The sequence below is a fragment of the Crocodylus siamensis genome, chromosome 4 (genome assembly GCF_052110815.1).
Source record: "Crocodylus siamensis isolate JL-2025a chromosome 4, ASM5211081v1, whole genome shotgun sequence".
NCBI classification, from domain to species: Eukaryota; Metazoa; Chordata; order Crocodylia; family Crocodylidae; genus Crocodylus; species Crocodylus siamensis.
The window spans coordinates 87034094-87048511 of record NC_143398.1 but is presented as its reverse complement, the minus strand read 5'-3'; the positions used below and the strand labels follow the sequence as shown (position 1 = coordinate 87048511).

General features: G+C 38.2%; 1 protein-coding gene across 7 annotated transcripts in view; it reads left to right on the top strand.

Moving 5' to 3' along the window:
* ATF7IP (activating transcription factor 7 interacting protein) overlaps positions 1-14418 on the top strand; it is a 139438-nt gene that overhangs the window by 101772 nt on the left and 23248 nt on the right. For all 7 annotated transcript variants that reach the window (XM_090042750.1, XM_090042749.1, XM_090042751.1 and 4 more), the window contains one exon: positions 8447-8525. In XM_090042750.1, the coding sequence (XP_089898876.1) occupies positions 8447-8525 (79 nt within the window). The remainder of the gene's footprint in view (positions 1-8446; positions 8526-14418) is intronic.

Below are 14418 nucleotides of genomic sequence, written 5' to 3'. Positions count from 1 at the left end.
GATTTATAAGCAGCTAATATCAGTCTTGTATATTGTTGAACATTACAGGTAAACATGTTTCCTTGCATTTCATGTTTTCTTCACTGAAAATAAACAATGTATATTTATCTATGTAAAACAAGACAGTTGAATTGTATGTCTTTGATATTGGATTTCTGTTTGTGCTGCTAAAATTCAGTTAGTTCTAACCTGTAAGGTGGAACCTTTACTTGTGATCAAGTCTACATCTAAGATTTAGAAACTGGGGAACGCAGCGTGTACTAACCTGCACCCAATCCTATACGAGTCCTGCCCTATTCAACAGTATGTAGTGCTATTGGATAAAGCAGTTCTCTTTTTAAAAATCCTAAATTTAAAATGATGCATCTTTCCCAAGACCTCTCTATGCTTCATGAACTGCTCCAATTACTGACAGCAATTTTCAACAACAGGCAAACTTAACTAATGATTTCAGGCTAGATTCATCCAGTTCTATTGTGCAAGTCATTGGTAATAGGTACAAGTGGGCTGTATTAAATTTAAATTAAACCTATCAAGGGAGATAGATAGATAATGAGAGAGAGGTTTAAATTAATTTAGTGTGTGTGTGTATAGATCTCATTGGTTCAGTACTGGGATCTTTCTTTATTCATAGTACCCTTTCTATATTTATCTTTTTTTTTGTAAGTGATAGATTTTGAGAGAGCAAAGTACATGTTTCACCTTACAAGAGTGCCAGACACTAAATAGGGATGTATGTGCATGTGTGTATTATATACCCTTTTAACTATGCTATTCAGAAAAAGCAAAGCCACAGCAGGCAGTGATAAAAATTGTTTTGAAGCATGGTCAGTGGCTTTTTCCTTACTTTTAACTCCAACAAGAAAATGTTAAGCCAATGATCTTGCTTTTAGGTTCTAGTAAGTTTTATAATTGTGGGATAATGAAGAATCTTAAACCTATTGAAATAGAGCCAACTTACGCTATTTGCAGTAATGTAATGAAAGGGTATATAATAAATAGGAGTGTATTAAAACTGGTTACTCTGCTGGTCCCTCTTTCTTTGATCCTTTTGTTCTTGCTGCTTTGTTCCTGTTTTGAACAAAGTAATAAGCAGTTCTAAATGAGAGTAAGGGGAACATTGTAGTCTCTTCCTAAAGATAATACAGAAAAAGTCTTTTGTTAGAATATGTACTCTGTCTGTGTGCATCTGCACTGTCATAACAAGTATTTCAGCCATGTGAAATTCTACTTGCCTGGAGTACCAGACAAATAACCTATTAGCCTTTTCATTATGATCACTTTCATCTTTGTCTATGTAAGGACTGGCAAATAGATCTGATATTTGAGTTGGTAAATTTTCATGACAAGTTTTCCAAGGCTGGAATATTAAATACCATTTACTACGTGTTAAATGGTGCTGTTTGTTGCTGAAGTAATGTGGCTAATTGTGTGTGTGTGTGTGTGTGTGTGTGTGTGTGTGTGTGTGTGTGTGTTTAAATGCCATTTACTACGTGTTAAATGGTGCTGTTTGTTGCTGAAGTAATGTGGCTAAGTGTGTGTGTGTGTGTGTGTGTGTCCCCTGAAATGACAAGTTTCATACATGGGTAAGAAGGGAGTCAGTACCAGACTCCAAAATATGGTAGATAAGCAGAGTGCACTCAGTTTTAACACCCCCCCCATCTTAAATGCGTTTTTGCTATTATATAACGCCTTGGTGCGTCTTGTATGATTGTGATGTTATGATGCTGCACAAATGTGTCTGTTTTACAGCACTCTGAATTTATTTCATCTCTTTTTTTGTGCTTGTAGCAACTGCTAACAACAATAATAATTGTCTTTGTACTGTAGGCCTGCCACAGCTAGCCTTTAGACTCTCAATCCTTTCTAGTTTGGAATTAATTTTTAGTTTTGTATTGTAATTTTTTTCAATTTTTTCAATTTTATATTTTAACTGGAATGTTTCTTTGCTTAAAAAAAAAAGCAGGTGGCATTACATTACATTAATAACAGTGCATTGTTACTTTGATGTGATTAGTGGACCATGGCGTTATATAATACCAAAACAGTTTTGAAATCGAGAATAGTATATTATTTACAATTTGAGAAGAACATCCAGTTGACCTCCAACATTTTGATGCTTAGCATGCCAAAAAACTGAAGGTTTTAGTGGTAAAGATTATATTATGTTTAGCTTGGATTCTCAAAAAAAAAAAGGGTATTTGCTATTAATATTTATTATACATCTCTTTGTGTTGATTATTAAAGTGGTAGCTGTCTTGATCAAACAGGCAGCTACCACACCATTTGACCTTAAATTTATTTCATCTAATTCCTTGCATATAAAGATTCCCCTGCCCCCTCCCCCCCCAAAAAAAGTTGCTGCCTTTTTTTCTTTTTTTTTTAGCTTGTTAATAACTCATTCATAGTAATTGTAGTCTGAAAAAACTGCTGGTGGAGAGCTGAGAGAGTCTGTCTGTCTTCCCTGCATTTTCCAGAGAGCGTCAGACAGAATGTCCAAAACTTATGTAAAGTTGTAGCTCTAGAGTGCAATGTCATAACCAATGCTACTGTCTCCAGATGCCAAGGGAGGAGTAACTTCAGAATCACTGAAGCACCTGAAGTTTTCATTGTGTTGCGGGACGTGGATACATGTCTTTCAGAAAAATTGCCAATTTTTGAAGTATTATTAACCCTTACCCAAATTTAATGAAGATAAATGTTATTGCAGCCTCCCAAAATAAAGGGATTTCATTACCAGTTCAGGTTAATGCAACTGTAGATTTTTAACAAGTTAGCTTCAGGCACCTTAATTCCACCAAAAGTTGTCTTTCTTGAAATGTGTAGTGTATTCCTTTGTCTTCTGTCACCATTTGTGTGACACTGTTTCCAGAAAGTCTCCAAATATCTCTCTACTCTTGCTTTTATTTAGTACCAATCTTCCCAAGGCCTATCCTATTGGTCAGTGCAAGTGATTTTCATTGCTGCAGTTTTCTTTTTAAAAAGAAATGTTCAGCTAGAATTGGGGGAGGCAGAGGATTTCATTCTGTTATTTGGAGGTATACAAAATTTTGAGCACAAACCCCTTGTTATTGTAGTTCACACTTAAAATCTAATTTTTTTCACTAGAGTCACCTGTTTAGAGACTCTTGAGCTAGAAGACAGTAAGCGGGTTTCCAGCAGATATAATCTCTGAAAATGGATTTAAAGAACAACCAGTGGCACAGATCCTTTTTTAGTAAAAGAGCTGTCTTCAGCAGAAGCCTCAAGACTGCCAACTTTTAAATATAAATATTAAAAAATTTTGTATTTTTAAATACAATTTATACCTGCTTTTCATTATGCGCCTTTTAAAGCATTGCATTGAGCCTTATAAGTTTAGACTATCTTTAATGGAGGCTCTGAATTAAATCCATAAAAACAGAATTGCCAAGTTTTGTTCATGAGTCTGAAGATCCTCTGGACTTTGTACTTCTTTTCCTTCCACTAGTCCTGCCTAATGTCTTTCCCTTTGTCTACTCTGATCTTGCTGGTCATACGAAAAAGCTGTTGTCAGTATGGTCTTCTTCCTTACGCGCTGTGCTCTTCCTGCAACACCTGGCAAGCCAGTTGAGAAGAGGCACAGGTCCCATAGAGATATATGCATACCACTTTATAGACATAGGGTGGCACTGGAAGGGAGGTTTAGGTAGCTCTTCACTGCCAAAGAAATACATTTTTAAGAGGGATTTACATAAATAAAGTACTGCCTACTGGGTGTGTGGTTTCTTCTCACTCCCCTTCACCATGTATTATAAATAAAATCGGCAAGGCTGAATGAGAAAACTAGTGGTAGCATGGAGCACTTACACAATGTAGTTGGTCAGAGAAGGTGATCGTTACTGGGTTTCATCTTCAGCCTCTTATTTCTCCCCTGCTGCTTCCTTTTATTTCTTCCTCTACCTTTACGTTCCTCTTCTTTTATTTTCCCTTTACTTTTATTATCCTGTCTTGCCTCTTTGTCGTCTTTGCTTGCCCATGCTTCTCCTATGCAGTTCCACCTGGCATTACTAATATTGTTCAAAAGACTCCACAGTAGACATCAAAGGAAAACTTACTAGTCTGGAGAGCTTCACTTGGCCATGAATTGATTTACTTCATCGCACCAATTTGAAAAAGCAAACACATAAACTGTCTGAATAAGACCTGAAAAAGACAGTATAAAGATTACTTTCCACAAGGCTTTTATTTTGCTTACTGAATCCCTGTAATTGTTTTTAAAATAAGTCATATTCAGGAAGACCTTATATATTAATTTTAAGGACATAACATTTTTTCAGCTAAATTCATAAACTACTAGGAAAAGATTCCTTTTAAATAGAAATTGACAAAATGTTAACAGTACTGGTACAAAACTATTATTATAATAAGCCAAAATCAAATGTTTTCTTCTAAACTCTATGGGAAGGTCATTATTACAGAAGCAAATATAGGACCATTAGATATTAAAAGATACCAAATTCTCATGATGTAAAATGTCTGAATAGACCATACAAACACAAATTTCAGAAAGTGCCAGTTATAATTTCTATTCTGTTTTGTTGTGAAGATGAAGAGGCAGCAGTGCTTTTGGAGAGGGATTCAAGAAACTAGATGTAGCAGAGGTGGATCTATTGCTGTTAAAGAAGGCCATAAAGCTTTTCAAGTTTGGTCACTTTTAGCTTTATGTGAGACGCCGTGAGCATCAGAGTGTTTCCTTTATTCTGTGATATGCCACAGATCAGAGTGATCCAGTTCCCCTTACTTATTCAAAACATATTCCTTCAATTAAAAAGGTGGAGGGTGGGGTCAAATAAAAAAAGATATTTCCTTGAAAAAACAGGAAAGTATTTCTTCTTCCCCAACAACTTGGCCATGATAGTCTGGTTTGAAGTAGTTAAAGTTCCTTACAGTCTCTCCATCCCATTCCTATCATATGGTAAAAGTGACAATTCTCCTTGAAATATTGACCAACTGGCCGTTCCATTTGTGAAAATAACCTATATTGTATTAGGCAGAATGTTTCGTCATTTGTGAAGAAATTACACTTCACTTTACAAAAGCAGTATGAATTGGCTCTTAGATAGCTGATTCCTCAAATCTTATGAATTAGCGCTTGGATATCTGATTCCTTGTATGTTCTGTATTGTTTACTTTTTCTGGATTCAGGAACTCTGCAAGAACCTGGAAATTTAATGCCACCTAGGTAGAGTTAAGTAATACTTCACCCCCGCCTTCCCCCTCTCCCTCTCCCTCTCCCTCTGCTTGTCAACTCAGTTTAGCCAATCCTGCTTTAGAGCATCACATACAAACTGGAGTGGTACAGACAACTGGTGTGTATGGCACACTGTACCCGAGCGCTCAGTAAAAGGGACCAATAGAAGAGAGGCAGGAGTGGAGTTTCTGGTGGTATGGAGTAGGGACAGGATGCTGTGGCAAGAGGAGATATCAGGTGTCATCACCATGAACCAACTTAACTTACCTGTGGCACTGCAGCTGCCACCAAATTCTGGGCTTTGGAGAGTTGTGCACAATATAAAACCAGTAGTTGTGAGGCCAGGGAAGGGTCCTGGCAGTAACACCTATCTCATAGCAGCATTTTGTTCCCATTCTGTTCCATATGGACAGAGACTCAAGCCCCCTTGTCTCCACTTCAATGCCCAGAGTACAGACTTTTATCAGGTACACCTTTGGGGACATTTGAGGAAAGTAAAGAGTTCAATTTGTGGCACGCCAGTCCAAAAGGTTGGTCACCATTGCTCTAAAGAATCAAAATCCTGATCCTGGTAACAACAGAGAATAACAGACACTCATCACTGTAGACAGGCAACTGTGGTGCTAAACTCCTTCTTTGGTCTTTCCTTCGAGGGAAATGATCTTCTGGCATATTCTGCACAAGACTAAAAGGTGTAACCAAAAGTTTGTCCAGGTGCTATATAACTATACAGTTGGTCCATTAAAATACACAGTATCACAATAAAATCCTTGCCTCATACTTTTCCTGGACTATCACAGCTACAACAACACTCTAGTCCTACTAGACTTGTGAGGAAAAGTTGGAAGAACTGGCATTATTTAGCCTGGAGAAGAGAAATCTAAGGGGATTTGATGCCAGTCTTCAGATAATTGAAGGATAATTGCAAAGAGGGTAGTTAGTGATAGATTATTTTCTGCATCTTCAGGAAACAGAACAAGAAATAATGGTCTTAAATTGTAACAAGGGAAATTTAGGTTGGATATGAGCAAGAAGTTTCACTATGAGGTTGGTTGAAATAGATTACCTGGAGAAATGATATCTGCATTCTAGTTGGTTTAAAAAAAATGGGTAGAATAAATAAATAGTTAATGTTTAGACAGGGATGGATGATCCTGCCTTGTGCAAGGCATTGGACTAGACCTCCTGAGGTCCCTTCCTATGATACTATGATTAAAATTTATTCCCAGTTCTGGTCTTTCAAATTCCCCAAATTCAACTTTGCAGGTGTGTTAGGTGAATAGCATAGGTTAAGTTGGCCTCCCAAGACTATTTCTCTGCTAGTTCCTTTCTCTTCTCTAGAGGTTTATCTAAGGATCTTAAATTCATTAGGGCAGAAGGACTGAAAGAAAATCACTTCAAACTGATAAATCTGTAAACTATATTGGGGTTAAGCATTTTAGTTTTCTTCTTCCTTTGACTCCTTAGTGAATCCCCTTTCTCCTTCCTCTCAGAAAAGAAATAATTAACAGGGATAATGCATTATCTGCCTTCCATCGCCTCACAATTGAAGGAATCTCTTCTCTTTCATGCTAATCAAATAATCAGGGGGAAAGTGTCGTGTCTAAACCCTAAGATGAGTTGATCAGTTCATTTGATGAAGAAAACTCCAGGTGGAAATCCTTCTATTATAAAAGTCACAGAGCAGAAGAATTCAATGGTCAACAAATCCAGTTAGATACACAGGAATCTGATGGGATTCTAGGTTGCTCTTCCTTTGCCCTCAGCAAAAAAATTTCTCCCCAAGATTTAGTCTTGGTTCATGTAGGATTTTCACAAAGATGTTAGCAGTTACAGTGGCAGTCTTCAGGGAAAGCAATATCCAGGTCATGCATAAAGAAAACAACTGTGTGTGTCCCTGTTTGACAGCACTGACTATTTTTCACCTTCTCATACTTGTTGGCATTTCAACTGTCAATACATGAAACTCTGTCCCATACCACTTATTTTATGTTCGTTCTTCAATAAAATCAATTATGGTCACTCTCGGCCCAAACAAGTTGGGAGTTAGCTTGGTTCCTGAATCTGTAGCCATTTAATATACTCCAGAAATATCTGTATGCCACTTACATAAACCAGTAAGATTCAAAAGCTTTCAGGAGACTTAAAGAACCAGGAGTTCACATCACAGACTACATCTCCAAAAATGTGTGTAGAGATCTCGAAAGATGTACTTTCCCGCATTTCCTGTCATAGATAAAAAGGCCTGAATGTCCAAGGAAAGCCCATTGATTCGGAGGCAAATCATCTCTGTTCTAACAATACTCTAGAGCAATGGTTTTCAACCCGTGGTCTGCAGACCCCAAGAGGGACCGGCAGGCTATCTCTAAGGGTCGGCAGAAATGGGTAAAATAAATAAATGAGTATGATCTATCAAAAGATGGCTATGAACAATCAAAAGTATGTGAATACTCACCCTTTACAATTCACAGGGGTCTGCACCTCCATTCAATTTTTTTTAGAGGTCCACAAATGAAAAAAAGGTTGAATACGCCACTGCTGGAGAGTATTATAGCATTCAGCCTTCATGAAGGCCAAAGAAGTTGTTTATTGTCTTTAAAAGGGTGATTCCAAATTGCTCCACATCTATAGGTCAATTCAACATTATAACATGGTTAAAACTAAAGTAATAAAAAGACTTTAGAATGCTGTTCCCATTTAGTTATCTAATTGGCATGCCCTATAAACATACAGATCCCTATGCAGTTTTTCCCTTTCTCATTGTGAAGTTAATTACATTGGAGACAAACCGAACTGCTTATTTTAATATGTTTTTCTGGTGGTTAAAACCACTCTGCCACTGCTCATTTCCTTGTAGCATCACCAAAGCTTCCTATAACTTCTCCGGACAGTGTAGTCTGCTGTGACTTTTGTGGTAGAACACAGATTCTTGTATGGAAAGTCCCACGTTAATATACAGTATATAGTAAAAAAAACTCAGTCTTCTATCAGCAGTCTTGTTACTACATCATCCCAACATTTTAAAATTATTTAAATAATATTGTATTGCACACCAGTTATTCTGTTCCTTCTTCCCACTCCTTGGGAATTAACCTCTAGTTTCCTTCTGCCCTTTACACCCTCTAAGCAGAGTGTTTCAGTTCTGAGCTACTTTGTATTTAAAGTTCAGTCCACACACCTTCTTCTGTGTTCCCTGGAGTTGCCTTTGCAAAATGCAGGAGTTTTGTCTTTCAGAGTGGAAAGGTCGCAGGAAGTGATTCAGGAGGCGTCATAGACCTCACACTGGATGATGAAGATGATGGCTCTTCCCAAGGTAAGTCTAACGGCACACTTTTATCAAGGAGAAAAAATCGCTACTGATAGTATTTCATCCCGTTGTTATTGAAGGATAATCCAGAGAAACAAGTACCTACTGCTTTTTGGAGGATTATACATCAGTCTTAGGGAGGGGAAGGGGGTGATGACAGGAAAACTATAACAGTGATAGTCTCTGGTGGCACCAAAGCTGCTCACAGCTTTTCATTGCTCTCTCTTAAGGAAGCACACATGCCCTTACAACTTTTAAACTCAGGTAATTGTGAAAAGACTTGATCCACAATCTGGAATTATATTGGATTGTATATGTGAAGAGGTGGGGGTGGGATTCCTAGCTTTCAGGAGAATGTCACTATAATGAAAGATCTTAAATAAATTGTACTTATCAGCAGGAAACCAGATGCTTAAGCCAGTTAGAATGAACATTTTGAATTGTATGGGACTCAAAGGTATACTGTTCTTTGAAATCTTATCACTGAAAAGTCAGATTTCTCGAGACATCTGCACTATTATTGCTACGGTAAAAAAATTTTACACACGGGGTTTTTTGGGACTTTAGTCTTACCTCATTGTGTTTCCCCTCTTTTTAGAAAGTATGAAAAATATAGTAGCATTTCCTTGAATAAAAGAACAGTATTATGTTAGCATCAGAAAGGATTCAAAGTGATGGAAAAGTATGGGGCCAAGTGTAATGCAAAATCATGCAACTTCTCTTTGGCTTCATTTGTGCCAACAAATTCCATAACTATAATTCATCACCACTGCTCGAAATACTAGAAGCTGTAGCATAGGCGGTTAGGACTTTTTACCACTGTCATCACTGAAGCTTGGTTTTCAATTAAAAAGATCGTTAACTCAACACTTGTGCAGTTAAATTAATAAACTAACAAAAATACCAAAGAAAACAAACGGGATTTGGGGAGATGTTTGTTGTACAGTAGATCAGATGACTGTGACGTCCAGCTCTAACAAATGTTTTTTACCAGTAAAAGGTAACTTTACACCAAAGAAACACCTAGATAACTTTTTTCACAACTTCTTTCACTCTGGCTATTTGGCTTTACAATATATTTATTTTGTAAGAACCCATCTTATCTTCAGTAGCTAAAAAGATTATAGGAATCTTCCCAAAGAAAAAAAAGGGGTATATATTTCCAGGCCCAGTTATAAACTACCTTCTGGACTGTATATTAATATATATATTCTACCTTCAGGAGCTCCAGAGTCTGTTGTGACTGTTAAAGAGCCCTCCAACTTCATCTTTAGCTCTCTATAATCTGTCTGCAGATTTATTATTACATTCTATAGGTTCTAAGTACTCTGACGCATCTCTTGATTCCTCTTCCAAGTGAAATGATGTTTTTGTGAGTGGACAGATATAAGTGATACTGTGTTGAAGTTAGAGGTTTCTGTAGTTCTTAGCTCATTTACATGTAACAATTAAAATGTAACTACCCTTTTGAAACGTTCCCCCTTCGAAACAGCTCAAGATATACGTGAGTCTTCAACCTCTGTCTTCTGTTGCTTGCTGTCAGAACTCCTAATGGAACATGTATGCACTTCTCAGGGAAGGCAAAAACATTTTCTTGTGATTTTACCCTTTCCATAAGAATATTCCTGTAACTCAGGAAGAGTATAGAAGGAAGTAATTCTTTACTTAAGAAAAAAAAAAATTGGCCCTTCTTATAGCCTGCCTTTAATACATTCTTCTTATAGCCTATCTTTCGTACAATCAAGACTAGTCTTCAGCAAAAAGATGTTTTTCCCAGTTATCAGGAGTAGATCCCTAAGTAGACTCAATTATTGAAAATTCTATTAAGGAGGGTTTCCAATAGTTAGCTGTTGCGTTACACGTCAGTTTTCTATGTGTTTTTTTTAGTTCATCTTACCTATTCATTATACCCCATTTATTATTACCCTGTAAAGATGAGACCATAGAGGGAATTGAGTAAGATTGTGAAACATGAAAATGAATCATATCAAATGGCAGTCAAACTTTTAATTGACAAAAGATCGGCCGCCTTTTAAATTTGGTTTGTTCAATGTTCAGTGCCAGAACAGATGATGTTGTCTCAAGAGTTCCAGAAATTCTGCACAAAGTGATCACTTTTCAGCCTAAATGAAATTAAGGAAGTTGTAGAAAGGGCAAAAGACTCAGATGGGCAGTCACTTCATTGTTCTGTGCCTTCGTTTTCTTGTGTGTAGAGTGAAGACACTTACCTATGAAAAATGCTGCAAAAGTGCTAAATATTACTATCTGTTTCCCAGATGTGGCAGAGAAAATTATCATGTCTGATTTGAAATTACAGTGTATAATTTATCTTCTTACATTATAATCAGCTAATCAAAGTTCTTCATTGCTATTTTAATCTAAATCTGATCAAAGCTGGACACAGGCAGCTGATGGTTATGGTTCATTGATATCATCCTTACTTAAGGAGTGTGGGGACTATAGCTAAGTGGTTTTCTGTCTGAATCAAATGGTTCACGGTTAGACCTTCCTATAAAGGCTTCTTAATGTAGTAGTTTTGAAACCTATGGAGTTCCAGCCCTGTCCGCTTTGTAATGGGCTGTTTCCTTTAAAAAGGGCACAGTAGATGCTTCTCCCTATGAGAGTTGCCTGAACTTGACTACACTTTCAATATACATAGTGTTTTCTGTCGGAAACATACCAGATGTGAGGAGGAAGCTCTGTATTGTTATGAGACCTTCATGGACTGTTTCTGACTCTGAGGTGAGCCCTTGGATCCTCCTAGTAGACAAGTGAGCATCATCCAGTATCCTGTATAATAGGTAAGCAATGCCAAAGCCTGGCACAGATAGATCTGGTGCCAGCAGTTTCAGCACCCAAGCTGGGTCCAATGTCAATAGCACCAAAGCCACAGTGAACACTTTTGTTGTCAGTCCATCGCTGAAGGAGGATGCTGCTGTGAACTAAGATGCAAACAGTCCACTAAGTGGTCGGTGTATGCCCTAAGGAAGATCCTGTAAGTTCTCTGAAGTAAATCTGTTGAGTCCTACATACTGTTGACGGCTGGAGTAAGGAAGAAGTTAGTGGCAAGCAGGATCCCATGGGTACCAGTTCCAACTCTAGCAAGGCATTGTTTGTTGTTGTTCTCCCCTGGGCTTCACTTCTGTGATAGACATCAAAGACAGCCAGTGTGTACCAAACTGCCTGTTTCTGCCATTACAGACATTGGGACTGAGAGCACCGTGCTCTTTTTTGCCCCGTACCTAAAGAGGATCTCTGCCTCCTTGCTATTATTGAGGTTTATACCCTTACCATCCCTAAGTAGAAAACTCTTCCCTGAGGTCAGCAGTTGACACCACAGTAATTTACAAGAGTAAATTGGATGCTCAAGAGTAAATTGGATGCTTATCTTGCTGGGATCCTATGACCCCAGCTGACTTCCTGCCCTTTGGGCAGGGGGCTGGACTCGATGATCTCCCGAGGTCCCTTCCAGCCCTAATGTCTATGAAATCTGCTAGGTTTCCCTAAAGCGCTCAGCTGCCCAGTGAGTGGCTTGTTAGACCTGACACTGGACTGGTCAGTATCCAACAAACCATCTGTACTTTAGTGATATTCTGTTGTGACCCTGTTGAAGTTGACAGTATTCTCCATCAAGAAGTTGGTCTCCACCTCACTTGAAGGGAAAGAGATAACTCTCCCAGTCATTTGATTCTGATTCCTGACACCAAAGTAACAGGAAGAACTGGCATTACTTATCAGCCTTTGATTTTATCATCTTCATTTCCTGATAAAGCAGTATCTTTGGCTTTAGTATCAGTGCATGATGACTTCAAATTCTTCCAGGAGTTCCTTATGAGGGTTCCTGGGATTCCAGAGACAGAAACGGCAGTGATTGACCTGATGAGCTGTTTTGCAACTTTTCAGCTTCTCATCTAGTCAGGGTTGTCCTCTCGGTAAATGAGGGACCCAGTAGATACCAAAGATCTTCAACTCCATCCTGCCTATAAAAAAAAAAAAAAAAAGATAGGCCTTGGATTTTCCTTTCTGAATTTATCTGCTGTCAGTTTCTGCATATCATACTCTACTACGGTCATACTCAATTTTTCTCACATACGGAGGTATCGGATCCCTCAAGGACTTCCTTCATATTTACTCTTTAATTAGAAATATTTCCCCCTAATGAATATCAACACTATTTTTCTGACACTCATAAAGCATGTCTTTGAAACTTACCTAATGTTTTGTACACAACTGTTTCGTCAAGTTGGCCATCACCTCAGGATGGCAAGCCAGTAATCTCTGAGCCTTCATGCCATCGTCACCTTCCATATACTTTTAGGACGACAGGATGGCATTGAGACCACATCTCCAATTCATCCCGAAAGCGGTCTCAGAATTCCACCCAAACCACTTTACCTTTCTGGTCATCTTCCCAAAACTGCAGTCAAGGCTGGGAGAAAAGCTGTGCAGATTCTGGATATTTCCTGAACTTTGCTATGTTGCATTAACAGTCCTCAGTCTTTCTAGTTGTCTCCTTGTCTTTTTTTTGCACCATTTCCAGGACATTTAAAGGCTAAACCACCTTGCAGGTGAATCTCAGCGGTTCAGCTAATGAATTTCCAGGCATTTCATGAGCGTCTTCCTCCAAACCTGTACTGTCAAAATACCTACTGCCTGAGGGATGTGCCAACCTCAAAAAACTGCAAAATGGAGTAACCTCAACAGACTCATGTTAAATGTTTTGCCCTGGCATTGCCAACTTTGGGAGAGCAGTACTGTAATCATTTTTTTTTAACTGACTGAAGCTTAAACTCCCTTCTTTCACCACCCATGGAAGTCTGATACAACTGGCTTAGCAATGATAAACACTCAAAGAAAGATCTGCTCTCTTATAGTAATGGATGGGCCTTTGTGATGATATAATCAACGTGGATTCCACATTCCATTTCAATTTTACATATCCTCAGTAACACAAGCTTTGAATTCAAGGGAACACAGAAGGGTTACAGCTTGTATCCTCTTATAAAGGAGTAGGAAGCAGCATATGGGGCACATACAGATCAGACAGATCTGCAAGCTAAAAGTCCAGTCTCACATACAGAGTTGCACAGGCACCTGCAGTGAGATCTCTACAGATTTTTACAACATCTTGAAGATCCTTTGTTAATGGAAGGCTACCATTGTATCATTTTGGTTTGGTCCTTTAAATTGACAAACAGCAGCAGACCAATGTGATGAAGTGGACAGTGCCAAAATTCTTCGTTCTTTTGCCTCAACGTGCTGTGAGAGAAGGGTCTGCACCAAAATGATTGCAGTACCTTACACCTCTTGCCACTAGTCTTACTTTAAAAAACAATCCCAAAAGCATTTTCACTTGCTGTAAATATAGATGCCTCAGGCTTTCAATTATAGTGTGGACCTCTATAAGTCAGTTGTCCATCTGTTTCTTATCAGACCTAAGCTTCTCCTTGAAAAACACTATAACAGCACAGGCGTCAGTGTTTAATAGACTCTGTCATTTTTGGACCTTTCCAGGTTCAGTGGCCAGGCCAGGTACAGTGGTATCAGTAAGAAAGGGAATTGTTTTTTTCAGCAGAACTTATTCTGTTGCAGACTCTGGTTTGTGTTATCCACAGAAGATGCAGAGAAGACTCTCTGCATTACACCTTTGAAAATTAGGAAATAGGAATAGTAGTAAACACAGCCTTAACATTTTAACTTTTGTGAAAAGACAGCTATATCTTGCTTCATTATCCTTCCAACTTAAGTACTACACAACCACAAAAATGACGCAACGTTACAAACATGTTTCTTGTTAGTACTTCCTGCAGCAAAAAACAAACAGCGCTTATAACAGCATTCTTGGCCAATGAAACCGCCTCAAAAATATGGCGTGCATTCTAACATCAAGTCAAGTTTT